A 24,802-nucleotide genomic window follows, 5' to 3' on the forward strand; every position below is an offset into this window, starting at 1 on the left:
TCCAATTTGGCACCATTATTTGATAGTGCAAATGGTCTAATTTTGTAGCTCTTCGTACACCGCATCTTTGTCCTCGTCCGTCGTTGACTACCCCACCGAGCATGGTCGTCGTTACCACTCATTCCGATCCGGATGTATGGCAATGCCAATGTTGTGCCACTTGTGAATTTGACTGACTGTTCTCTTCAGCTTACATCCTTCCCAACGATGAAGTAAGGCATCTAAAATGATGTGATGGCTCTTGTATAGTGCGACTAATTGTTGTGACCTCCAGAGCGAAATGGATCGACTGGACCTTTGCCACGCCTTGTTGACGAAGACAATCGGAAACAAACTGTTCTTGGCTCCGATAGATGAGAAAAGATTGAATCGAATCCTTGATGTCGGCACAGGAACGGGCATCTGTACTTCAACACCAAAACTTTCGGTCGCTTCAAAGGGGACTGGCTAACAACCTCAGGGGCCATTGAGATGGGTGATAAGTACCCCAATGCGGAGGTATGCATCCTTTCCACATTACCAGCTATACAGTCATGCACTTATTGAATTTGCTGACAAGAGAGTAGATTCTCGGAAACGATCTCAGCGCCATCCAGCCAGCTTGGTAAATCTCATCGAGATATAAGACTCGCAACATACTAAATTCAAGTAAAGGATACCGCCAAATGTCAAATTCGAGATTGATGACGTTGAAAGCGAGTGGATTGGAGAGAAGTACGACTTCATTTTCAGTCGTTATATGTGCGGGTCCATCGCGGACTGGCCAAAGTATGTGAAGCGCGTCTATGAGTAAACCACCAATTCACCCTGGACCTCTTGAGCATGATCCATCCTGATAATTGGGCAGTAACTTAAACCCGGGCGGGTGGGCCGAGTTCCAAGACTGGAGTTTCATGATCTACTCCGACGACGGTACGATCGAAGGTACCGAGCTTCTGCGGTGGGTCGACCTTTTCATGGACGCCTGCAAAGTCTTTGGCCGAGACGGGCAAATCGGACTCAAGCTGGAAGGTATCGTGCGTGAGAACACCAGTTTCGTCAACATTCACCACCAGCCGTACAAGATTCCAGCGGGACCATGGGCAAAGGATCCTCATCTCAAGGATATTGGAATGCTGGAGTTGATTCAGCTGTTGGACGGTCTTGAAGGCTTCTCCCTTCGCCTTCTTTGCGGAGCTCTTGGGTGGACGAAGGAGGAGGTCCTTGTCTTGCTGGCCGGCGTACGGAAGGACTTGAAGAACCCCAATATTCATGCGTGGCTGTACTAGTAAGTTTGATACTCGATGAGACCTGAGAGGAGATAATCTCGATGCTAACTGCTTCAAAGTAACGTGGTCTACGGCCAGAAGCCAGAAAATGAGGATGAGTGATGGCAACATAGAGTTCTAATTCTCGAAAATGCAATTGACGTGTTTAGGGCCTTGAGACTTGGAGTTTAGAAGAAGAAGAAGGATCGAGTTTGATGTGCTAGCTCCAGGAATGGACTGACAAGTGCCTATGAAGCAGGCATCCTCCTCTCCTGAAGCGAATCAGAGTATCGATCTTGTGTACTCACCCTTGATCGTCTTTATTATTAAGCCCCCTTGATATTGATTCGAATGATTCTAGGTATCACATCAAAACACCATAGACTACATGGGAGGTGTCTACATCAATGGGGGATACATATGGGGCGCCGACCGAGATGTGTTTGGCTCGAAACCAAATGACGAAGGTCTTGTGTTCTGGCGATGTGAAGTATACAAGCGCCCCGAGAAGGAGTTCGTTGCGGCTGTTACCTTTAACATCGAGTCCGATGACGGTTAGTCTTTTTAGGTTCCTGAACTCGTATTCCACCGAGCTTACATTCGAGCCAGACGCTGTCTCAGATTGGTTGCGACTCGATGACAAGCGACGTCCTCGATTACTTGACCCCGCCAATGTCGATTGGATAAAGTACGAGCTCAATCGATGCCAGGAAGAATGTGGACATGTTAATGTAGACGTGGCTTTCGTTCCAACAAGACTGATCGACGTGGGGAGCACCGACGTAGCCATCCCACGCCTGGTCACCTCGGAAACTCTGCACAAAGCAAATGAGGGGAAGCTCAACGGAGTTGAGTATGTGACGCTTAGTTACTGCTGGGGTTCCAGAGGAGATGCAGCTGAACAGCTGAAAACAACCAGAGAGAACTTGTCAGAACACCTTGAGGGTATACCACTCGACTTTATGAGTCCAGTTGTGAGAGACACCGCTATCACCTGCAGAGCTCTCAGTCTACGATATTGTCGCAAAAACGACGCCGTTAATTACGGGCAGCAATTAACGCCATATATACCCTACGACAGATATCTCTGGGCAGATGCGCTCTGCATCATTCAAGGAGACATAGAAGACTGGAACACGGAAAGCTTGACCATGGGCCGTGTTTACTGCTCTACTCTGACCATTTGTCCGTTGGCGTCTACGTCTTGTCTGCAGGGGTACCTTGGTGAACGGCCACCAGTTCTTAACGTGCCATTTCAGTCGAAACAACGCGAGACTATTCACGGGACCTACACGTTCTATCCATCTTCGGATGACCGGAAGCCGATTTGGAACTCATCGACATTAATGAACGACTTGAAGCAGTCAGTATGAGAAACCAGGGGCTGGACGTTTCAGGAGAACATGCTGTCAACAAGATTGCTCTTTATCGGGCCTGGAATGTGGCACTTTGCTTGCGAGAATGGTTCCACGTCTGAAAATTCATACGTGACCCTCGGATCGGTCATTCACGGGTAGTTGAGACCACTCGTCAATATAGCACGAGAACCGAAGCCAGCTGATCCTATCGAAGCATCCCGTAGGGTACGCAACGCTTACGCCCGATGGGAAGAGATTCTGGAGATTCAGACGAGGTCGTGGAGCTACAGAGATGACCTCCTGACTAGCATAGCAGGATTGGCCGAAGAGTGTGCCAAGATTACGGAAGACACATACCTTGCTGGTCCATGGATGAACGACCTACAGCACGGGCTTGTTTGGGAAACTTTGAACCCAGATGTTGGAACCCTTGAGGCAACACTCCAGCAGAAGAGGAATCAAAAGCCTTACGTGGGCCCGTCGTGGAGTTGGGTATCTCAACTACGGCCGTTCGAGGTTCTACCATGTCGGCGCTACAATGTGGACAATCCAAGGCCACCGGAGGAACTTCCAAGCAACCAGAAGATCATGTCGTTATCAGAAACACTGCCAGCCCATGTTCGAGCCGAGTTCACAGTCACGAAGCATCACATGGACTTTCAATGGAGCAGTCCGTTCGGCAGACTCAACCCCGATTCATATCTTCGAATAAGCGCCTCATTGTCCGATCTCCCGTCGGTTGTGATCATCGAACCTCGACGCAAGGGAAACCCCCCGATTGGATACTTTTCCAATGGGAGTGGTCTCTGCATGTTTGACTGGTCCGTGGAAATCACTACAGTTTAGCAACCCGATCAGATGAAGCTCTTGTTGACTTTCAGTTATTGTTTTAAGACAAATAATCGGGGTAAACTGCGATACCTATCCAGTCTGCGAGACGGACCGGGGATGTCTTTCCCTTTTCCAGAGGGCGAAACGGTCTTTGATGATGAAGATTGGCAAAGGCCAGAGCATTGTTCGTTCTGCCAAGATAGTGAGGCTCCAAAGACTATTTGGGGGCTCGTCGTTCATCCGGCGGATCGCCTGGAAGGCTATTACCGGGTTGGAATATTTCTCATATTTTCTGAAAGCGCCCATGCGAATCTCTTTGCGGTCAGAGAAAAGCAGGACGTAGTGCTAGGTTAGATTCCCCTTAAGGTTGAGAACACTATAAGCAAATGCATTTTTCTACCTACATTAAATCCACCTCAGGAGGAAAGGCCTCCATTCACGATGAACTAATCGCATTCTACAACCCCATGGGAATAAGTTCGCTTGCCGAGTCTGACACACGGACGCATAAAACCCTTCTATCCTATCCGCAGTCCCGCAGACTTGACACTCGAGTGAGGGACAAATGACCGGGCCAAACAAATATAAATTCCTTTTTTCGACACTGCTACCTTACGTACATAATAGTACATGTAATACGCAGAGAACACTAAGGGTAACTGAAATTGTAGCCATTGAGTGGGAACAATGATCGGAGCAGCCGTAGTAATCGCAGTTGTTGCAACGGTTACATCGATAGAAAGATGTTGTGAGGACTTGTCAAAGGGTGGATTTTCTGGTCACACACTTGGCACTCTCACTCCCTGTTCATCGATATCACAGATAGTTCAGCTGGCAGAATTGCGAGTATTTTGGTGATGGTATGTCACAACTCATAAACAAAGTCCAAATCGCCTCTTACTGACTCGCGGCAACGGGTCGACGCTTGCTCATGCGACTCATCGGCTGATAATCAGCCAACCAACGCTGTGGTACGCGCGTAGTGTCGCCTATTCGCTGCGAAATACTCGCTCCCTCGGGTCCCCCATCGTTTTCATCATTTCCCCATTCGAGCAAAGCCCCGGCTTTATGGTTGTTTTCTATTGAAAATGGCAGCCCGGACCTGGTTCCCCGGCCACATAGGAACCACAACCCAGCCGGTATTAATAGTGTGGCAACGTCTTTTCAGCCTCACGGCAGTCCGTGTGTCACGACCGGACCGTGGCCGAAAATGACTGAAAAGCTGGAGGCGAGAACACATGTTAATGCGCTCTTGAGTTAATTGGTTCGGTCGCATTGAATGAGGGTTTTCCGATGTCGCACTTGAGGTGGTTTTTTGTCACGAGTTATGGCACGCAGCAATGGGCATATGAAGTGTGGTAAAAGTGGCTTGTAATATTAACCCAAATAGAATCGAGCAAGGAAAGGTGCTATATAGGAACAAATGAGAGAATCACGTGATAACGCACATGATGGGCTGATTACAGAGTGCTGATGCTATTCCTATTTCGTGACATTTTTCAATAGGTGGCGCTCGGATCGCGAGATCGACGTGGACATCCCCTGGCTGGCGACTGGGCGCTTGGGAAAGATGACATGTCAAAGTGTTCACCCCTGAACCTTTGGGATGGCAGATGGAATGCGGACTGGACCCCGACTTGTCTGATTTCTGACCGGGGAATACCCGGACCACGTCGAGATGTGATCAAGCATTGGGATTTTCATTCATCCTCCACCATTGCTACGAATACTTTATGTTACGTGCTTCTCGCCCAGCATGCTACTTGGGGGCCGTTTGGCATTGCATGCTTTTCTCGCCTATCGTGTTCACGACTCATGATCATAACGCCATAGTTCATCCCGGAAAAAAACTGCAATGAAGCCTCAGCCTTAGGCGTACGTCTTCACCATCTTCAGCAGAGCCTCTTCAACCTCCTTCGGGCTGGTGGCGTTCAAGTAGTGGCCACCGCCCTCAACCATCGTCACTGTCGCCTCCGGGGCAGAAGTGAAAAGCTTGATCTGCTCGCCGGGGATGTTGACACCGAAGACAGGGTCGGCGGTTCCCTAGTTCTTCGTTAGCTATTCGTCCGAAGGTAACCAGTCATTCGGCCACATTGTCACATACCTGGAGCCAGTAGACGGGGCACTTGACATCTCTCAATCTCAGAAGCAGACCATCTCTCGACAGAAGGTTACCCAAGGCCATCTTGAGCTTCTTGCGGCCCTCGTCGCCCTTGTAGACGGACTTGAGGGTTTTCGTCCAGAACTCAAGGGTCTCGGGCGGGACGGTGCCAGAGAAGCCCAAGCTGCCAACCATACCGCACCAGATGTCGTCAACGACGAAGTCCGGCGTCGGGGTGGCACTGGACCAGCCGTCGTAGAAGGCCAGAAGCTGGGCCTTGGGGTCCCAGCAGCCCTTGACACGCGAGTCGGCTGACTCGTAGTCCATGGAGGTGCCCAAGGGCAGGAGACCCAGAATCTAGATTCGATGGAGTTCAGCATAGTCCAGAAAAGAAATCCCAGGAAAATAACGATCCTCTTTTTTTTTCAAAAGGATCGCGATCCCAGGGAAACAAAGTGACAGTGCAACGGGGCCATTGAATGTCACGTGGCATCGTAACGTACCCTCTCAGGGGCCAAAATGGCCATACGGGTGACCATCCATCCACCTTGACTCGTGCCAAGAGCAAAAGCCTTTTGGACGTTGAGCTTGTCCATGACCTGCAGGGCCATGATGGCAGTGTCCCAGTAGGTGAAGTGCTCGACGGGACAGCTGGTGGAGCCGTGACCGAGCGGCTCGATGGCCAGCAGGTTGACGGCGTCCGTCAGCGTCTTGCTGTTGAACTGGTCGTTGTAGAGGGAGACGGTTGTGCACATGGAGTTGATGAGCACGACGGTGGGCTTGGCGGGGTCGACCTTGTCCCCGGACAGGCGGTAGCCGGCCGTGATGCCGCCGAGGTGGGGGACTTGAAGAGTGATTGTGGCTGCCATGATGTGATTTGTGTGTGTAGTCTATGCCCTGTTGCTCTGCTGTCTGCGAGTGTATAACAAGCTGCTTTGAGTTTGGTTCGGTTCCGGGAGGTAAGAAAAAGGTGGCTTGGACAAAAGTTAGATCTAGTAGTAGGTTTGAAAGAGATGCAGATTTCTACATGTACTAAGCAACTCCTGAGGGGTTCTGGATATCCTACCCCTCGTGAGTCGTGGCGCCAGTTGCGGGTTACATTGGGTAAACTTCAGAGGCGGCGGTGTATCTCAAACGGCCCACTCCGCCGAGAAGCCTCGGGAGCCCAACTGAACGTAATATCTGTTGCAGTAGACCACGGGCTGGTTTTCCCAAACGAGTTGCCTCACGGTGAGGCCTGTACCTGTTTCGGTGAGGTGGAGATGGCAGAAAAAACGGTCGTGGACGACTCCGGTCTGATAAGTCACCAAGTCTTCATTATTCGCCGGTCCTGGTCCCTTGGAGGGGACGTTCGTCGGTATCCGACAACATCCTTCCTTTGACAAGTGGAACAGACTCCAGAGAGGAGCTTGTTGTGATCAGCGAGCACGCGTTGGTTTTGGATGGTCTTCCAGGAATATCCTTTCGTCACTAGTGCTATCGCCGAAGCACAGACTTCGGGAACAGGGACAGGACATGACTCGGGGTCTACTTTTTGAGGGGCGAAATGAGCAACCAGCTTTAGTTTGGCGGTGGCCACGTTCTCCCCAGCTAGCGTCCTCGCTGGCGCTATTGTGACGGACGACCGAAGAACCCGAGAACGACTCTACCTGAAGTGCCATTTTTACTCGGTCATCCTACCGTGAGAAAGGGGGTTCACTCGTCGGCAGCGGGGCCGTCCCTCAAAGGCGTTGCGGTTACGGTGGTGAGAGGTTCATCTCATACCATTTTCGGGTTCGTGGCGTCAGGGTTGCTGAAGGCGCCGTCGTTTTGGAAGAGACAGGACTGTTGAAAGTCAAAAGTCAATTCCCTTTCCCGCCCGTCTAAGAGAAACGAACTGTCGGGAGGGACGGGAATATCCTTCCTCTAGTGTTTCTTCTACCCGTTTGGTATCTTACAGACATAAGTCCAGGCGGGTGGGAGGCAGAAAATGTCTGTGAGCAAAGTGGACGGGGACGGGTTGACCAGACTTTAAACGCACAACATGTCTTTCTCTGATGCGATGGATTCGGTAATTCTTCAGGGGAAATTCTTCAACCGGCCGGGGCCGATCGTTTGTCGCGAGGCATTCCTTCGGTCCCCACCTGCCGCCCCCAATCCCACACGCCATGCATTCTTCTCCGACGCATGCAGCTGCCGAGGCTTCGGTTACGGGGAAGCGAGCCCTTGTTGGCAAGTCTGATGTTCCTGGCTCAGTGGCTTTCACAAATGCTCCAAGCTTCAAGACAAAGCCGGCCAAAACCCGGATGCGGTATTCGATGTGTAACAGCAACCACATAATCAACGGCCCAGCCGTCATAAATCTCCCGACAACATGAGCCCCGGGCCGACAAGGGGACGTCGGCGCTGGGCATCGACAGCAAAAGTCTTAGTGCCAGTGGTCCTGAGGCTTGAAGAGCCGAGGGGTGCTAGCCGATACCTATTCGAGGCACCTCTAAGTCGGATCCCAGCACCGGGCGAAGCAATCCGGGATGATCCCCATCCAGCCATGTCGTTTTGCCCCAGGGCATCGCATAATTCAGTGGAGAACAACGGCGAAATCATAAACGTCGTTCGACCTGCAGAGGCCTGTCATCCTTTGGCCGCTAGCAACCTCGGTCCACAAAGCGTGGAAAAACACTCACTTATTGTGGACTTTTCTTCCTTCCTCACTTGGGAGACAAGGAGATCAACATTGCGGCGAGCAATTGCAGGAACTGGAGTACGAAATAACCCAGGAACGTGCATGTGTAGACAAGTGAGAGACTAGGGCCTTGCCTGACATCCCTCGTGGCATCGAAGAGTTTACCTCTTTTGTGAACCTTGCAAGTCTATCAGATATCCTTTCCTGTCAGTCCACTCACTTATTCTCCTCTCCTGTGGAAGATCGAGTTCCCTTTTCGGTTGTATATCTCGTTTGACATAGAGGCGGTCTTCTTCTTGGCCGCCGTTTTAGGAATGAAGCAATGGCGGCCGAACGGAGAGTTCCATCAAACCCTCGCATAGTGTTCACCACCCTCGCATGTGCTTAACCAAAAACATACGTTCTTTCCTCCCCAGTTTTCTTACCTTTCCGTCATTCCCACGTTGTCCAGGGGCTCGTTTCTCGACAGGCTTCACGTTGTTTTCAGGGTTCAGGGCTATAGGACGGCACTTTCTTGCAAAAGGATTCTGCCCATTCTTCTAGTCGGTGCCTGGGCAGAATAAAGTAATCCAGTTGCCCTGCTTCCCTTTATGGAGTCCTTCTGCGAAGCGAAACCTTTCGGACTGACGAGAGATTGATGAATGCGTGTTGACCCGGCCCCTTCCTTGACCGTTGACGAGACCTCCCTTCTTTCTTTTGTTCGAAGCTATCAGGCTGGGTCCTCCCACCCCCATTTCCCGAGAAATTGGTTCTCTCTCCCCCGCGGCATCTTGAGGATTATTCAACACATCGCCGCTGTGAGGTGAGAGGCACTTCACGTACGAAAAGATGTCGACCGACTCGGGTCCGTCACCGTTGCCCGGGCTTCCTGGATACGACCCTCAAAACATTCAGCCATGGACTGTCGAAGTTGTGGTTTCGGTGACGGTCCTCGCCGTACTCGCCGTTATTCTCCGCCTCATCAGTCGTCAAACGAAGGGTCAGAAGCTGTGGTGGGATGATTACTTGATTGTCTGGTCGATGGTGCGTTCTTCATCAATGCCAAGTCTCTGATCGGAGACATCAACTTTGGGCATAGTTAAAGCTGACTCTGTTGTAGTTATGGAACCTCATCGTCGTTGGCTTCATCTTCGCGATGCACTCGGTGGGGATGGGCCTCCACGCAGACAAGGTCGGCGTCGACAACATCGTGTTGATGGCCAAGTACCTCGTCGTAGCAGAGGTTCTCTATGCCTGGAACCTGGGCTGGACCAAGCTTAGTTTGATGTTGATGTACTACCGCATTTTCCATATCCCATTCTTCAAGAAGATGACGTGGTTCGTCATCTCCTTTGTCTTCGCCTGGGTCATCTGCATCACTTTCCTCTTCATCTTCATCTGCGTACCTGTCGAGAAGCTTTGGTATCCCGACATCCCGGGCAGATGCATCAACCAAGTCGCGACCTGGATTGCCAACGCAGCCTCGACTATTTTCACCGATCTTCTCATCTTGCTGCTGCCTCTCCCTCAGGTATGGAAGCTGCAGCTGCAAAAGGCTGAAAAGATTGCCCTGACCTTCGCCTTTGGCCTCGGTTTCTTGTAAGTGCCTTCTTCCGAGAGGAACATATGTGTTCAGTCTTGCTCACCAGTATCATAGCGTCGTCTTCACCTCAGCATACCGAACGAGCGTCCTCTTCACCTACAGCGGGACCGACCCAAGTTACACTCTCGCCCCGACTGTCGGCTGGACCGCCATCGAAATGTCCGCCGGGATCGTCTCCGCCTGCCTACCAACCATCCGTCCCGCTATGCAGCGTATCGTTCGAGCCTGCGGTTTCAAGGGCAGCATGGGCGGCATGTTCCGCAGCACGACCGCGCTGGGCTTCGGCTCCAGCAGGAACAAGTCCAACTTCAGCAACGGCATGTCCTCGCAGGACCCCCACACGAACAACGGCTCCCAGATCGCTCGCAACCTCTCGACGACCAAGCATGGAGCTGGGGAAGATGCCTTTTATCGGTTGCCTGACGACAACGGTTCTGAGGGTACCAGTCGCCAGCCTACGCCTCCTTTGGCAGATTCAAAGCTCAGGCCAGATACCACTGGATTTGGATACTCCGTCTCGAGTTATCCTGTCAAGGACAAGGACGACAAGAGCGATGATGAGATTCCCCTTCACGCCATCCGCGTGCAAAGGGACTTCAAGCATACGACAGAATGAAGCTAAGGGAGGATCGGGTGTATGAGGCGCTATATACAAGGCATTTTGTGTCGGAATGATGATAGGATTCTCGGCGACTACAAGACCCAGTAGTCGCCTTTACCGAACTCTTAATTTGGGTGTACGAGTTGGTGTCGATGGTCAACAGTTATGCGAAGGCGTTGAAAAGGAGTCAAGGAAAACCAAACCAAAAACCAGCTGCTATACCATGGCAATGAAGACCATACGGAATAACGCTGCGTCAGGAACGTAGCGTGACGGCAATCCGCCAATCCTGTGGTGGCAAGGGCCGTCAATTGAGTCAGAATATAATTTAAACAATGAAACATTCATGTCTACATGTACCTTTCCTAGAGTGAGCATCGATGTTTCGCCCAGTTCCTTTGAATTGCCCACACGCAAGCAAGTCACTCGAATCAAATCCAAAGCTTTTGAAATGATATATCTGCCACGTAAATTTGGAAGTTCGTGTTCTAATGAGTTTGTGGCTATGTGATTCTCAAACAAAAGAAGTGAAAGCCAAGAAATACTCCACAGGCAGCAATCCACCATATCACGAGCAAGATCCCGCTCATCTCCAGGCCGACGTAGTACTTATTCGAGTACCTCGTCACATAGCCCGTTCCCCAAGCCCACGTAGAAATCAGCACCGCCAGTCCAGGTCTGCTCTTCCTCGGATTCATCCTGAACGTAGAACCAATGGCTAGTCTTATGAGGGGATAGAGGCCCCAGGCGATGAAGCATGCAAGCTCTAGATGAAACCGAACCACGCTGAGACTCTCTCCGACATTTTCGATGAGTGACAAAGACCTGGGCGATGTGAAAGGGAGTAGAACTTCCCATAGAGCCTGTTTGTGAAGCATTTCGCCCCGTAAGAGCTTGGTATATGCAATGCCGACAGCCACGACATGTGCCGCTCTCGCGTGGAGATACTCGGCACATCCCAGAATCCAAACTAAGTAGACGACAAGAGCGGAAGTCATCCGCTTCTCGGCGGCTCTTAGCCGAATCTGATCACCTTTCTCCATACTTCCGCTTGCAGTTGAACCTTTTGTCTCAACCTTGGAATAACCCTTCATTGTATCCAGTTCCTCAGCAGCGCGAACCAAGACGCGCTCCAAAACGATAGTTCCAACTACATCCCCGAGAAGCTTCCACGCCCCTTTCGGCGTGAACAACCTCCCGAAGAAACCAACCTCAACCTCCTCGCTAAGAAAAAGTGCCGGACTGCCAATGGCAAGTTTCAGTGTCGAAATGGGACCCCCGAACGCACCCACGCCAAGCGCGGGTGCGAGCATCCTCCTGACGTGGTTCACCAGTACAGCAAATACCACGACCGCAAAACTGCGCCCGTATCCACCAACAAGTAGTGCTTCAACTGCTGGTGCAAGGCCTGATTGCCGCACTGGCGAAAAGAGACACGTGACCTGAGATTGATCGCTTAAGCAAGGCCGTACGAGGTGATAGAGCTGGGCCAGCGCGCTGTACGACGCGGTCGGGATGAGGGCGAATGGGTTGTCGGATAGTGACCCATCTTTAGCCGTGGAGCTCCTGTTCCGGGTAGCAGTTGCAGAGACTCGGTCGTTCGGTGACTTGATATGCGTAGACGCTGATGGTGACGGGTCGGGGCGAAGTTGGTCTGGCCTCTTCGGCAGTGGCTGTTGAGACATTGTGGTACCGGGCATCGTGGCCTGAACAGCACTTCCGCGCTGGGGGTCTTGTCAATGAGAGTGAAGGTCCTTCATTCGATCGCTGTTACAAGACCAGAGACTGAGTGAAGTTAGTTGAGCTCGCCAAAGTGAAAGGTCGATGCAGTGGTTGGGCGGTAAGAGGCTGAAAGTAAGGAGCAGAAAGCCACGGCACAAATGAGTTTGCTTTTTCCTGCTTACTCACTCAACGCCAAAGAAGATTAGCTCACTGAGGAACGAGTTCATTGGTCGACTCAGTCTCCAGCAGCTGAAGTAAAACATAAATCAAGTAATCTCGCAGGCCCATACTGCAATCCTCTCTTCTGTCCATCGCTCAAATCATCTGAAAGACCTCCCGAAAGCCGAGCGGGCTGCGGCGTTCCCTCGCGGCGCCAACCCCCCGCGGGACCCCATAAATGCCGCGCTGGAGTAGCGGAACCGGGGCGAAATGCGCTCAACACGCCGGAGGCAAAAGCGAATCCGAACCCGGTACCGATCGACCTGGGCTAAACGCGTTCTTTAAACGCGTTTACAGAAGATGAAGTCTACAGGTGAACTCACAAGCTGTTTCACATACTAAACGGCAGCGCCTATGCCAATTCTCATCAGGCCGTGATCTCTGAAAGTCGTACACTTGAGGGGGTGTCGGCAATTGTTTGTCCCTCTGTGCAACGATCAAGATAGGTCCTGCTGCATGCTAGTTGCATCAAACCACAGCTCAAATATGCTGAATGTCATCAATTTCCTCTAAATTTATGAACATTACGGGTTCCCAACAGCTTTCACGACTAGCATTCTCGACATTACCGTCATAGCAAGTTATCTGGTATACTTTGAATGCGGCAAAATGAACCTTCGTTACATCTCACCGATTCCCCAGGTCTTCGTCCAATGTCTCGCGTCTGAAGGATCATGCATTTTGTGGCGTACACGTGATGAGACTAATCCCTTCCCCTCACCCATTCAGCTTATCTCACCATTGACATCAGAGCTGAATCTCATTCTTACTCACGTTTCGTATGAAACCTCACAACAACATCGTGAGCACCCTCTCACTCCACCGCAACAATGGGCCCCATATTCACCGGGCTCATCGCTCTACCGCTCCTCTGGATTACGTCTCAATTATGGAACCTTTACACAAACTACAGAGCAGCTCTTACCGTAGGCCTACCGATAATAATATGCCCTTATGACCCAGAAAATGCAAGTTCTCCTCCCATCCTCACCAACACATCTCGACTGACACACTTGAAGCTCATCTACGTCGTCGCCTCTGTCCCCCTCCGCCCTCTCTTCAAACGCCTCCTCCCCGCAACCTTCTTCGCCACCGTAGAACTCACCATCGTGGGCTGGGAGTTCCGCGACAAGTCCGCCGTCCACGATCGCATCGGCCCGGCTTTCATGCTCGTCACCACGGGCCTCAACCAGCTCATCTGCGCCGACCCGACCATGGCGCACGCCATCTTGAACGGCCGTCGGGAGTTTGTCCAGCCGGATATCGTGTGCAAGGTCATGGGGTTCTTGGGTTCTAACATCTTGACTGTGAGTTCAGTGTATTTCACAGATTTCAGTCCCAGTTTTAAGCCTCTATGGATGGGCTTTGACGGACGAACAAGACCTAGTGATGCTGCGCTTATCTCCCATCACCGAAGTTCACTTCACCGAAAGTGAGAGAAGGTCTGTAAGCTGACTGTTGGATTCACAGGTGGAAAAGGAAAATACTCGAGTATCGTGGGTAGCAACGATCACCGACTGTAGTGGTGATATTGCTTGTTCTTGTTGTTCTTCTGTGGAAGTCTAACCAGGTGCCAGCGGCGGCAGGAAGTCTGGGGTATACCACCCTCGTGTGGCTGAGCCACACGGACCACCGTGGCTGGAACGGACCGCGGCAGCAACCTCCTGCTGCCTAATGTAGGCCTATTCCAACACTGACAATCATAGTCCAACGGCGAGTCCTGGTCCCGCCAAAGACGCATCGTTGCCCCCGTCCTAAACGAACGCATCAGCCCAGAAGTGTACAGAGCAACAGCCAAACAAGCAGAATCCCTCGTCCACCACATCCTGTTCCCTCCATCTTCATCCCCTTCTTCCTCCCCCACAACCACCGCCTCAACAGCAACAACATCAACCACAATCCAAGGCCTTCGCACAATCGCAATAAACGTCCTCACAAAAATAGCCTACGGCGACAACAAACCCTTCGCAATCACCCTTCTCCCACGCGATCTCTCTGCATCCATGACCTACGTCGACGCAATCTCTCTCTGCACCGAACTCCTCGACCTCGCTGCCTTCATCCCGATCCGTATCTTGCGTCTACCCCTCATGTCCAATGTCGTGCAGACGCTGGGGGCTGCGTTACATAGATTACCTGGGCTCACGGTGGACATGCTGGATAGTGAGAGGCGGCGATTGGCTGAGGTATCCTCTTCATCTTTGGGTGGTTCATCAGACGAGTCATCAATGACGGCGATGGTAGGAAAGACGGATACGATCATGAGTATGCTTGTACGCCTTTCAGATCAGGAAAAGAGCCGCACCGACACTTCGGAAAAGAACCCCCCCGCAAAGAGCACCACCAGCAACAGCAATCCCAAATCATACCTCACAGAGGAAGAGATCGCTGGTAACCTCTTCATCTTCACCGCTGCGGGCTTCGACACGACCGCAAACACTCTAGCATACGCCGTCACCCTCCTCGCAGCGTACCCAGAGTGGCAAGCCTGGATCCAGGCCGAGCTCGATACCGTTCTCGGGCCTCCGAGAGCATCACCATTCTCCTCGTCGGAAGAGGAAGAGCGAGAACTGCCGGACTACAGCGTCGTCTTCCCGAAATTGACGCGGTGTCTTGCTGTCATGGTGAGTCTTTCCACTATCTCTACCCACATCGTCACCCACTCTACCCGGCTCCCTTGGGCCCTATCCATGAGCCTCCTTTTTCACAACCCATAACGTGAATGATAAGCGAGTGAGACAGACAAGCGAGTGAGACACAAAACTGCGCCGATGAGATAAACTGGCTTCCATATCAACATCAACAGCATCGATTCAATTCAAACTACTCATAATCCTCATCTTCAGACATCTCTTCAATAAACTGGCACGTTCGTGAATTGTGTCCCGGGTGACCACAAACGCCACACCGTCGCTGACCTGTCTCGGCCCTCAGTTTGCGACCACTAGTACGACGCATTTCCTCCTGAACCTGCGCAGTCACATCTTTCTGTGACTGTATATCTGCTGCGTCAGCTACAGTAAGACTTCCTCCATGTTGTAGGCGTGTTTTCTTAGTTCTCCGTCGTCGACTGAGTTGGTTATTCTCGTCTCTAAGAATCTGTATCTCAGATCTAAGTAAGGCTACTTGGTGCATGATGCCTCTTGTACCTTTAGAAAGTCGTTCAACAGCCTCGCAAATAGAGGTTGGGGAGCTGCTTTGGTGACGAGTGATCCGACTCTTAATAAAGTTGGATTGAGAGCTTGCCTCTACTGGGTTGTTTGGTGTCCTTGAAACCCAAGGCGGAGGTGTCTGTGGTAGTGATGCTGGAGGCGTTGGAGTGTGTAGCCGGATATCCAGCTTTGATAGGACGCTTTCTGCACTCAGAGGAACAAGCCCAGCTCCTCTAAAACCCCCTTGGATGTTTTTTTCAGTCATCGCTTGACTAAATGCGCTGCGATATGCAGGAAAGAAGTCCTCCTTTGAGATGTGGGTTACGCCCCGCCGCATCTTATCCTCAATTTGTTGCCCATACGCCGTCTTTAGCGGACCAAAGCACCCAACGTCAAGGGGCTGGAGTAGATGAGACGAATGAGGCGGCATACAAAGTGTAACGATCTTGTTTGCCTTGCAATATAGCTCAAAGTCTGTTGAGTGGTGACTTTCGTGCCCGTCGACGACGAGGAGGCGATATTGGCCTCTCAAACGTGGTTTCGTATGACGATCATAGTGCTGGATCCAATCTAGGCCTCTTTCATTTGTTGTCCATCCGTTTTCTGACGTCGCAATGACCCAGTCGTCCGGGAAACTTGACTCTGTATACCAGGTTGAGAGGTGATATTGGCCTGCAACGATGATGTACGGCGGGACGTTATAGCCTTGCGAGTTGATGGCTTGAATCACTGTAACCCATTCTCGATTACCAGGCTGCGCCATTTTTGTGTTTGAACGCCTTTCAGTACTTGTGACAACCATGCCAGATGCAATCTGGCCCATCATAAAGCCAGTCTTATTAAAGTTGTAGATATCAAACTCATCGATACCATACTTCGCGATTGTGTTCTTCACAAGAGCGAACCAGCCGCGAATAGCCTCTGCATCCTCGTATTGGGCCCTCTTGTAGTCGTACCTCCGAAAAAACCGCGTCCGTAATTGTGGTTGTCGTTTGACGAAGTTTAAGGCCCAGCGCTTCCCAACCGGAGGCGCGTCGCGATTAGCAAGCAGTCGATTAGCCATTTCTTCCATACCACGGATCCGGGGAGGAAATGATCGGGCATCTAGATCGAGAATGTGATCAACTAACGTCTGCTCTTCTAGCAAAGTAAGATTCCTCGAGTTCGGTATCCTGTCGCTTCGAGATGTAGAGCCCTTCAATCGTCGACTCAATGTTGCATGGCTGACCGAGTAGATCGTAGCTGCAGCCCGTGCACTAAGCTCTGGATTGATTCTGATAGCTTGAAGGGCCAGCTGTATGCCTGACTCATTACTTCTGGATGCCATGATGTGTTGTGGAAGAAACGTCTCCATTTGTGTTGAAGCATCATCGGCGCAGTTTTGTGTCTCACTCGCTTGTCTGTCTCACTCGCTTATCATTCACGTTATATCCTTGTAGAAGAATATCTTTAGAAAGCAAATACTGACACACTCCTCCAAGTTCGAAACCCTCCGCCTCTTCCCGCCCTTGACCCATCTAATGCGCTCAAACACAACAACCCAAACCCTCCCCAGCCAAATCTCAACATCAGCTTCAATACCATCATCATCGCCCTCCACAACCCACCCCTCAACCTACACAATCCCCCCTTGCACAGTCTACATCAACACAGTAGCCCTCCACACCTCCCCCAAAACCTGGGGCTCCGACGCCCTAGCCTTCAAACCAACGCGATGGCTTACACCTCAGACATCACCATCATCATCACCACCGCAACCTCACATCCAACCTCCCCGCGGCGCATTCCTCCCCTGGTCCTCAGGCCCCAGCACCTGTCCAGGCCAGAAAATGGCCCAAGTCGAATTCGTCACCGTCATCGCGACGCTCTTTCATGAATGTACCGTCGAGTCCGTCCTTGAAGACGATAGTAGTAGCCGTGAACCAGCAACCGAGAACGCGACCAAGGCTAGACAGGGACTTTTAGACTTGATGCAGGATAGTCAGCCTAGGTTGACGTTGCAGATGAATCGTCCCAAGGATGTGCGGCTACGGTGGACGAGACGGTAAAGGAGGCTAGGTAAGGGGTACATATCGACAAAGGCCACAGGATACTACTAGGTGCACATAAGTTCATGAAAAGAATATTCCAAGTTCTATTTTGATGAATGGATGAATACCCTGAAGCACGATCTTTCACAGACACAAGTGCTTTGCCATGCTTTTTCGCTTGCAGCTATTCAACACCTTCCCACCCGTTCTGCCGCCGGGCTTCAAACACCCCGGCTGGTTTCCAATTCAAATCCCAGATCATTGCTTGCTTGAGTCGTCCCCATCGTACAGCCCATCATTAGCATCCTGCCTGGTAGAGGCATATGAGGCAAAGGTATTACAACAAGCCCATCGATGGGGCCAAATATGTTACATCGGGCCAGATTTTCGCGACTCGAAGATCTCCTGGACCGCCGACTCTCTTCTCGTCTCCACCAGCTTCTGCCGGCGATTGGCTTGATGACTGCCAGATTCCTCAGCCAGCACGATTCCGTAGACTGCTCGCTCGACCAAAGCCCGGTAACCACTTTCGCTTGTGTAAGGGCGCGCCGCCACTCGCACAGTTGCTCGCGGGTGTAGTTTCTGCAGAGGCAGGCGTTCCGTTCGCATTCGGTGTATTCGGAGTGTGGATTGTCATAGGTGTTGTCGGGGCTGCAGGGCTGCGATCATGCACAGGCGCACCCTCGTCAAAGCTGCCAGAGCGAGCAGGGCGGGGATTACGCAAGATGGGAGGTGGCGTTGCGCTGGTCCTGTCCTCCTCACCGGAATGGTTTCGCTGCACCCATGAGGGGACGCCCATGGGGGCAGCTTGCGTCGGAGTTGGTGCCGGTGGCTCGGCTGCCGGTACCTGTTGAACCGGACTCGGAGCGGTGCTACCTCCGATAGATCGTCTGAAGAAGTTCAACCGGTGTCCACGGGTTGCGGCAGTCGAAGAAGGGGGATAATGGCTGTCCTTGGCGCGAGCACCAGTCTTTGAATCATGCTGCGGGCTATTAGCCACCGCCTCTGCCAGCTGGATCATTTGCGCATCGACACTGTTGCGCCTGGATCCGCTGCGAGAAGGTGACTTGCGAAGCTTGCCGTTAATGGGCATGTTCTTCGATGAAGTCTGGCCTGTCTTTGCACCCAAGCTCGACCTTCTATTCGGAGGGGGCAGAGGCTGGGCCCCATCCTGGAAGAGAACGTCCTCGGCTGGATTGTGGTGCGGTGGCGGGAGGCCGGGGACCTCAAGTGCGCCGCCAGATGAGCCGAACATGCCGGCCGTGTTCCATCCCCCACCAGAAGGAGGAAAGCTGAAAAGATCTGGAGACTCACTCCGCTGTTGTGCAATGTACTTTGGATCCTTCCCTTGTTGTAGCCAAATGTCGAGGCTAGAGTCGAGGGAGTGCATCGAATCTCCATCAGAGTCCCATTCCATTTCCCTGTGGTTCGATATCGTCGTTTCATCTGCCGACCTGGGGCGAGGGATCAAAGGCGGTCGAGAGTCGAAGTAGTGGGCACTGGCTGGCTCTTCGTGTCCAGCAAATGCAGAGGATGGGGGATGCTGGAATACCGGTGCACCTCCACCGTGCTCCCCCTCATCATCCTTGGACGTACCCCTTGACACTGAACGGTAGCTATGTTGATCCGACACAGCTCGTTGCTTCGAGAGCGTGTCATTCGACGTCTTGAATCTTCGAAGCGTTGATGTGGAGATGGTGTCAGGTGTCGGGGGCAGGCCTTCGCCAGGCCGTGAAGCTGGCGCATCTGTGGTCACTTTCCGCGGTGCTTCACGCTTCGCATCCTTAACCTGCTTTTGCGACTGCCCTCTTCCTGCCATCGGAGAGGAGTCTTGGGCGGGCAGACTATCTAGGCAGGTATGATCGAGCCTCGCCAGCTTCTGGAGGGGCGAGGTGTGGTCGATGATGTCGTGGAGCGACTGAAATTGGCCTGGACCAGGAGCCCGACCGGTTGAACTGGACCTGCTCGGGCGACTGGATCGTGTTGACATGGTGGTCGGTGGTCTCTGTATTCTAGACTGGTCACTTCCGTATGAGGCCTTTCGAGGCGGCCCGGAGTGAGGCAAAGCACCATCCATAGAGCGTGGCTCGTCTGCATCGGCCACAATCGTTCGATCCTGGTCTTCTTTCTCACCATACACACTTACAAATGAGCTTTCACTGAGGACGCTAAGGCTCGGGCTTGTCATGCCGTTACCACGACGCGGATCCGTCTCATCCACTCCCTCCGTGTTGAGCCTTGGCAGGCTGAGTAGGCTACCGCGCGAGCTGAGATAGACTTTTCGTAGGTTCTCGGTGTTTTCGGTGTAGTCCGATAGGAAACTGGGCATGCGGTTGAGCGTCTTAGCATCATCTTCAAGTCGTGCCAGGTCCGCTACTCTAGGCTTGGGCGTGGGACTTCTGAGGCGAGACTCGAGGTCGTCGAGGGGTGAAAAGCCGGCTGCGTCGACCATTCGGACCATTTCTCGCTCCTTCAATAGCGTCTCAACCTGGGCCTCAAGAGTCACTATCATCTGGACCGCCTCCTGCACAGCCTTGTCTCGCTTCTCCAACTCGTCGAGTAGTTTGTCGTTCACATCGTCTATCTGTGCTTTCTCGGACTCGAGAGCATCGACTCGCTCTTCGAGCGCATTTTGTCGTTCGCGGCGGTGGAAGAGCTCGAGCTTAAGGTCAAAGTTTTGCTTGTGCAATGTGGAAACAGTCTGTTGAGGCAGCTATCAGAAACCGCATTTACACGGACATGTGGTAATCCAGGGTTACTTACTGCCTCCATTTCTTTGGCGCCCATGCCTTTGCTTTTTGCAGATTCTCCATTGCCTCCGCTTGATCTTGGCCGACGTCCATCAACGGACTCGCCTTTCACGGGAGAGCTCTGTGCATGTCGTGCTGGTAATTCTACGGAGGCGCTCATGTCTTGTGTTGACCGTACCGCGGCCAACCTATCAGCTTCCTCCCTTCTCCTCTGGAGTTTGTCCTGGAGATATGTAGACGCGGCGCTCTGCCTTCCAGAGTCGGAGACTCGGTCTCTTGACACAGCAGACCCAGGCCGGGAGGTCACCATCGACGGGGCACAGGAGCTGTGGTGGAACTTATGGGCGGGATGGGAACTGGGAGGTCGCGGCGAGGTGACGAACTGTGAGGTCGAACTATTTGCGCTGCGAGGTGTACGTCGGGTTGCACTGGTACTTGTACTTGATCTCGAAGATGGACGAGGGTAGACTGGAGAGGGGAGTGACCTCTCGCGGTCGCGCGATTGTGTCCGCGCAAGACTGTCCATCGTGTCAAAGGAAAAGAAACTACGGCGTCCTTTCCTTGATCCGATTGCACAAGGGCAATCGCCTGTATGCAAGTCGAACTAGAAATTCGTGTTATCAGACGGCTCTTTGGCCCAAAGGATCACGCCGGCAGTCGGATTGGAGTGGTAAGTGACCGAAGTGGGCGACAGCAAGGCGTCGTGAATCAGGATGATGCCTGTTCGAGGTGCAGAAGCGCGAATGGCAGTTGCGTCAAGCTAACGCAGCTGAAGGGGGGTGAGCACGGGAAGGGCAATCGACGTCCTTGGTGATTGAATAATAAGGAGAGGAATCCCTGGACACGGCGCGACAGCCAGAGGAGAATCGAAGTGGTAGCAAACTCGTCGAGTCGTGGCTGTGGGTGCGCTTTGAAGGTATAAGAGAGCTGCTATTGCGAGAGAACAGGCCGGAACCTGGTTTCTGCAGCGTTGGGCCTACGCGACTGCTGATGGCGGCATGTGGTGGAAGTGCCGTAGGATTCTTTTTTTTTTTCTCCTGGTCCGTAGTAATTATTGAGAGGAAACCCGAGGGGAGAACCGATGGGCTGTCTAGACAGGAGGATTGCGTTACGTCGGATGGCTCGCCATGAACCGATGGAAACGTGGAAAGGCAGGGCAAGCGGGCGAACTCTCGAGTCGGGTCTTTTCTCTCCCACAACGTCGGATCGGCAGTTGGGTCCAGCGTTGGAGGTTGGGCCGTGTCGCAGACGCTGTGCCGCCGCAGTACGAACTACGGATGTCTGTCGCGATGGCGCAGGAATGTCTCAATTGACGAGGGGCAGAGATGCTGGAATGTCTCGACTGCGTGGTGCTTGGTGGGACAAACGGAGGGTCCTGGTCGCAAGAACCCAGACAAGCTGACGATAGAGGCAGGGAACGCAGGGCAAAGAAATACTGGGTATCTGGAACTGAGCTGAAATAGTGAATGTCGATGGTGATGATGATGTTGATGATTGTTAGCAGCAAGATGGGATGGCGTCTTCTGCCGATTGCCACCGTTAATGTCGTGTTCGCGAGCAATGCTGGAGTTGCGATGGACAACAATGTTGGCGTCGTCTAAGAAACGACAGGCGACCTGGTCAATAATGGTGGAAAGTAGCTAGAGGACCTCGCTCCGAAAAGAGACCCTTGAGTTCCGGGGAGCAGATAGCGACCGATCGACAGGGCTATCTCGGGGGGATTCTGTTGGCCAATTGAAGCCTAGCGATGCGAAGACGGCGACGGGGTTCGTCTCCTGGTTGAGATGATGGATGATAATGGTGGTAGTGGTGTTGACCCGCGCGCAGAGAATTTGGCGATGGCAGTTCGTGGGAGAGGAAATGGAGAATGGCGAGGATGACGGAGCAGGTAGCACATTTCTTTCTGTGTCCTCTCGAATGATCGGCCGCGAGTCGGAAGGAGAAAGAGACACACACGGCTGGCGGCGCAAAGGAAACCTTGGGTGACGGGAATACGCACGCAGGAGAAGGAACTTGGAAGGGCGTCTGATGCAACGGAACAAAAGTGACGAGGGTAGCTGCAGGGGGCTTAAGGGTGTGGAACTGTGTGGATGCGACCAACTGCAGGCACGCCTCGCGCGGGGAGGCCAGAAAGCAGCAAAGGCAGCAATTCCCAAGGTTGAATTATTCGCCAATTGGCAGCAAAGCGAGTGACAAGATGCGGCAGGCTGCAGACCCTTGCAGGTGAAGAGTGGGATGAGGTGGAATGTGATGGATCAGACGCGATGGTTGGACGGAGGTGGGACATGCGCAGCAGAGGAAAAGGCCAATAGGTGCAGGGATCGCGGTGGGGGAAAGTCGGGCGAGGGCCGTTGGAGGACGAGGTGACGCAAGTTGAGTGTTGTTGATGTACAGAGTATTCGTAAGTGTTGGTGGTGAAGTTGGTTGAAACTTGGAGGCAGCGAGAAAGAAATGGAAATCTCAGGCGTGGTGAGATGGCTGGATTACTAGGACTGTATGAGAGTGAGAGTGAGTCTGGTCTCAGGATGAAGGTGAGATATGAGTGAGTGACAATGAGGTGAGGTCGCAGGTGAGAGGACCTCAACTGAACAAGTGCAAGTGCAGGTGAGAGAAGATGCGCCTCTCCCACGGACCAACGCTGCAAAAGAAAGACATCAGACCATCATATCAGACCAGTCGAGCAGAGAAAAGACGAGCAAAAACTAGTGAAATAGGCACAGATGCCCGCCGAAGACAAACAATATTCTTGCTTTTTCCCATCCACCAACGCGTCTTTCTGATCTCCCGAACCAACCCAAGTCTGAGTGTCCGAGAACACTCATTCGAATCAACCAGCCAAGCGGTTGCGCCCCACTCTTATCACTTGGTGCCTGACTGTCCCTCCTTGCTCTCTTCTTCGGCTCTGGTCGGATCTTCACCAAACCTTGAGAATTGGCGCGCCCGCGCAAACTCCCAGACTGGCCAGGTCAGGAACAGGAATAGCATCGGACAGGGGAGATTGCCTGGCGCAGAGGTCGCCGTTATTAGTGCCGACGGCCGGCACCCGTCAGTCGCTAGTCTCTCATCTAGCGGCACGTTGCGTGAGAAACTACTCACAAAGTGTGTTAGCTCAGAAAGTAAAAGGTATGAGAAGCACGTTCGCCATTGATCGACATCTCCAGCAGATTCTGTCAGTCGAGCTCCAGGTTCCAAGGAGCTGTTTGGGCAGCAATGAAGTCATGAGACGGATATGTGTATGTGGCGATGGTCTGTCTTGCTGCTGCTTGCTCTCATCCCATCCTCATCCAATGTTTATCTGACCATCCAAGTATTTGGCAAGTTGCTCAGCTGTCAGATCCTTCGGTCCCTCAGGTCGGTCATCGCTATGACCTCTGCTCACACATTGTCAATCTTGCATTCCTTTACGATGAAGATGCGGATGCGCAATGTGGAAATGCCGACCAACATGAGAGCTTGAAGCTCGGGCATTGTTCTTCTGGATTTCTTTTTCCTCATTTTTCCTTCTCAATGGCGCCGGCGCTAACAGCCGCTACTGCTTGCGTAAGTCAGCACTTGTGGATTGTGTGTGTGATTATGTAATGAGCCCTGGTCATTGGATTTGTGCACGCGTCATGCAGGGGTACGTGCCTCTGGTGGGTTGGTCCCATGCACGCCGTCCAATTACTCCGAGCTGCCATCCCTGCTGCTTCTTCTCCCTCCCTGCATCTTCCTCCTTCACACCCAATAAGAGACGATTCCAACGTGATGGAAGCAAGGTCTTCCCCAGTTCCCCGGCTGCAGGCTGACTCTGCCGTCCAAGTGTATCTTCAAGGGGCGCGCCATATCACACTCACTTGCAAAAGGGGCAACGAGAGGGACCGATTGGAGAAAGACACACAGGCAAGAAGATGTCGTTGTGGTGTCTCTCCATTGCTCCAACAGCAGGCCTTGCTCACAAGAAGGAGGTTGGTGTTAGAGACAACAGCTGACAGTCCCTGGCAGATACCGAGGCAATGTCGTACGAAAGACGGATAGGTATCCGGCCGCCGACTGCTACGTCCGTATCGAGTCTCGTTTCTCATCAAGAAGTAGAAGAAGACCCGACGGCGATTCCAGGGTCTTGGTCGCAGTCGCTCCCCTTACTATCACCGTCAAAGCGCAACAAGTCTTGCGGCTGCCCACCGATGAACACAACGGGAGGTCACATTGGTACCTGATATTGACAGCTCCCTCATCTCGTACAAGGCCGATTGGGTAGCGCCACGACGCCGCGGCGTGAACCGCTCCATCTGCGCCCATTTCGATGCGACTGCTTCCTTCGTTTAGAACCGTCGGCTTTCGACTCTGCGCCGTCTGCTTCTGCCGCGTCCAAGTCTGCAGTAGCTCCTCTGTCCGAACTTCTCGTACGAATACACGTTGTCGCCAGGCTCATCAAACCATTCCCGACCATCCTGACGAACGTCAGCTTTCACGGGCTCCGATTAGTCTCTTTTCGTGCGACCATCGTCCACAAGTGTGCATTGAGTTGAGACTCCGCGTTATTCCGTACACATTTCACTCACAGCGAG

General features: G+C 52.5%; 11 protein-coding genes across 11 annotated transcripts; 7 read left to right on the top strand and 4 right to left on the bottom strand.

Moving 5' to 3' along the window:
* Positions 1-280: 280 nt before the first annotated feature.
* BDP81DRAFT_324977 (methyltransferase domain-containing protein) lies at positions 281-1,370 on the top strand (the record flags this gene model as incomplete). Its single annotated transcript, XM_060584940.1, has 6 exons — positions 281-404; positions 461-498; positions 567-604; positions 655-789; positions 848-1,267; positions 1,328-1,370. The coding sequence occupies 6 exons, from the start codon at positions 281-283 to the stop codon at positions 1,368-1,370; spliced, it is 798 nt and encodes a 265-aa protein (XP_060442817.1).
* A 133-nt stretch (positions 1,371-1,503) lies between these two features.
* Positions 1,504-2,799, top strand: BDP81DRAFT_55668 (uncharacterized protein). The gene is made up of 2 exons (XM_060595982.1): positions 1,504-1,801; positions 1,857-2,799. Exons 1-2 carry the CDS (start codon positions 1,636-1,638, stop codon positions 2,618-2,620), a joined length of 930 nt encoding a protein of 309 aa, XP_060442818.1. The 5' UTR covers positions 1,504-1,635; the 3' UTR covers positions 2,621-2,799.
* BDP81DRAFT_493402 (uncharacterized protein) lies at positions 2,765-3,933 on the top strand (the record flags this gene model as incomplete). Its single annotated transcript, XM_060595354.1, has 1 exon — positions 2,765-3,933. A coding segment is annotated over one exon (687 nt), but the record flags the coding sequence as incomplete, so codon positions are not given.
* A 1,372-nt stretch (positions 3,934-5,305) lies between these two features.
* BDP81DRAFT_462699 (Alpha/Beta hydrolase protein) lies at positions 5,306-6,406 on the bottom strand (the record flags this gene model as incomplete). Its single annotated transcript, XM_060593930.1, has 3 exons — positions 5,306-5,479; positions 5,541-5,894; positions 6,041-6,406. 3 exons carry the CDS (start codon positions 6,404-6,406, stop codon positions 5,306-5,308), a joined length of 894 nt encoding a protein of 297 aa, XP_060442820.1.
* A 2,621-nt stretch (positions 6,407-9,027) lies between these two features.
* On the top strand, positions 9,028-10,397 carry BDP81DRAFT_324545 (uncharacterized protein; the record flags this gene model as incomplete). The annotated part of the gene is made up of 3 exons (XM_060584895.1): positions 9,028-9,222; positions 9,299-9,777; positions 9,836-10,397. The coding sequence occupies 3 exons, from the start codon at positions 9,028-9,030 to the stop codon at positions 10,395-10,397; spliced, it is 1,236 nt and encodes a 411-aa protein (XP_060442821.1).
* Positions 10,398-10,452: 55 nt separating this feature from the next.
* BDP81DRAFT_55768 (uncharacterized protein) lies at positions 10,453-10,800 on the bottom strand. The gene has a single exon (XM_060595983.1). The coding sequence runs from the start codon at positions 10,724-10,726 to the stop codon at positions 10,508-10,510; it is 219 nt and encodes a 72-aa protein (XP_060442822.1). The 5' UTR covers positions 10,727-10,800; the 3' UTR covers positions 10,453-10,507.
* A 13-nt stretch (positions 10,801-10,813) lies between these two features.
* On the bottom strand, positions 10,814-12,270 carry BDP81DRAFT_432379 (uncharacterized protein). Its single transcript, XM_060590776.1, has one exon. The coding sequence runs from the start codon at positions 12,080-12,082 to the stop codon at positions 10,886-10,888; it is 1,197 nt and encodes a 398-aa protein (XP_060442823.1). The 5' UTR covers positions 12,083-12,270; the 3' UTR covers positions 10,814-10,885.
* A 729-nt stretch (positions 12,271-12,999) lies between these two features.
* Positions 13,000-13,833, top strand: BDP81DRAFT_432382 (uncharacterized protein). Its single transcript, XM_060590777.1, has 2 exons — positions 13,000-13,291; positions 13,343-13,833. Exons 1-2 carry the CDS (start codon positions 13,154-13,156, stop codon positions 13,757-13,759), a joined length of 555 nt encoding a protein of 184 aa, XP_060442824.1. The 5' UTR covers positions 13,000-13,153; the 3' UTR covers positions 13,760-13,833.
* A 404-nt stretch (positions 13,834-14,237) lies between these two features.
* BDP81DRAFT_55798 (cytochrome P450) lies at positions 14,238-15,291 on the top strand. The gene is made up of 3 exons (XM_060595984.1): positions 14,238-14,947; positions 15,170-15,192; positions 15,258-15,291. Exons 1-2 carry the CDS (start codon positions 14,327-14,329, stop codon positions 15,182-15,184), a joined length of 636 nt encoding a protein of 211 aa, XP_060442825.1. The 5' UTR covers positions 14,238-14,326; the 3' UTR covers positions 15,185-15,192; positions 15,258-15,291.
* A 1,854-nt stretch (positions 15,292-17,145) lies between these two features.
* BDP81DRAFT_432392 (uncharacterized protein) lies at positions 17,146-17,568 on the top strand. Its single transcript, XM_060590778.1, has one exon. The coding sequence runs from the start codon at positions 17,305-17,307 to the stop codon at positions 17,521-17,523; it is 219 nt and encodes a 72-aa protein (XP_060442826.1). The 5' UTR covers positions 17,146-17,304; the 3' UTR covers positions 17,524-17,568.
* Positions 17,569-17,980: 412 nt separating this feature from the next.
* On the bottom strand, positions 17,981-20,415 carry BDP81DRAFT_324869 (uncharacterized protein; the record flags this gene model as incomplete). The annotated part of the gene is made up of 2 exons (XM_060584924.1): positions 17,981-20,206; positions 20,269-20,415. 2 exons carry the CDS (start codon positions 20,413-20,415, stop codon positions 17,981-17,983), a joined length of 2,373 nt encoding a protein of 790 aa, XP_060442827.1.
* Positions 20,416-24,802: the final 4,387 nt, after the last annotated feature.

The sequence above is a fragment of the Colletotrichum phormii genome (genome assembly GCF_030913505.1).
Source record: "Colletotrichum phormii strain CBS 102054 chromosome Unknown BDP81scaffold_15, whole genome shotgun sequence".
Taxonomy (NCBI): domain Eukaryota; kingdom Fungi; phylum Ascomycota; class Sordariomycetes; order Glomerellales; family Glomerellaceae; genus Colletotrichum; species Colletotrichum phormii.

Coding starts and splice junctions, on each gene's coding strand:
- BDP81DRAFT_55668 (XM_060595982.1), top strand. CDS start 1,636: ATGGGAGGTGTCTACATCAATGGGGGATACATATGGGGCGCCGACCGA. Junction 1,802..1,856: donor TAACATCGAGTCCGATGACG/GTTAGTCTTTTT, acceptor CATTCGAGCCAG/ACGCTGTCTCAGATTGGTTG.
- BDP81DRAFT_55768 (XM_060595983.1), bottom strand. CDS start 10,726: ATGTTTCATTGTTTAAATTATATTCTGACTCAATTGACGGCCCTTGCC.
- BDP81DRAFT_432379 (XM_060590776.1), bottom strand. CDS start 12,082: ATGCCCGGTACCACAATGTCTCAACAGCCACTGCCGAAGAGGCCAGAC.
- BDP81DRAFT_432382 (XM_060590777.1), top strand. CDS start 13,154: ATGGGCCCCATATTCACCGGGCTCATCGCTCTACCGCTCCTCTGGATT. Junction 13,292..13,342: donor GCCCTTATGACCCAGAAAAT/GCAAGTTCTCCT, acceptor ACACACTTGAAG/CTCATCTACGTCGTCGCCTC.
- BDP81DRAFT_55798 (XM_060595984.1), top strand. CDS start 14,327: ATGACCTACGTCGACGCAATCTCTCTCTGCACCGAACTCCTCGACCTC.
- BDP81DRAFT_432392 (XM_060590778.1), top strand. CDS start 17,305: ATGGCCCAAGTCGAATTCGTCACCGTCATCGCGACGCTCTTTCATGAA.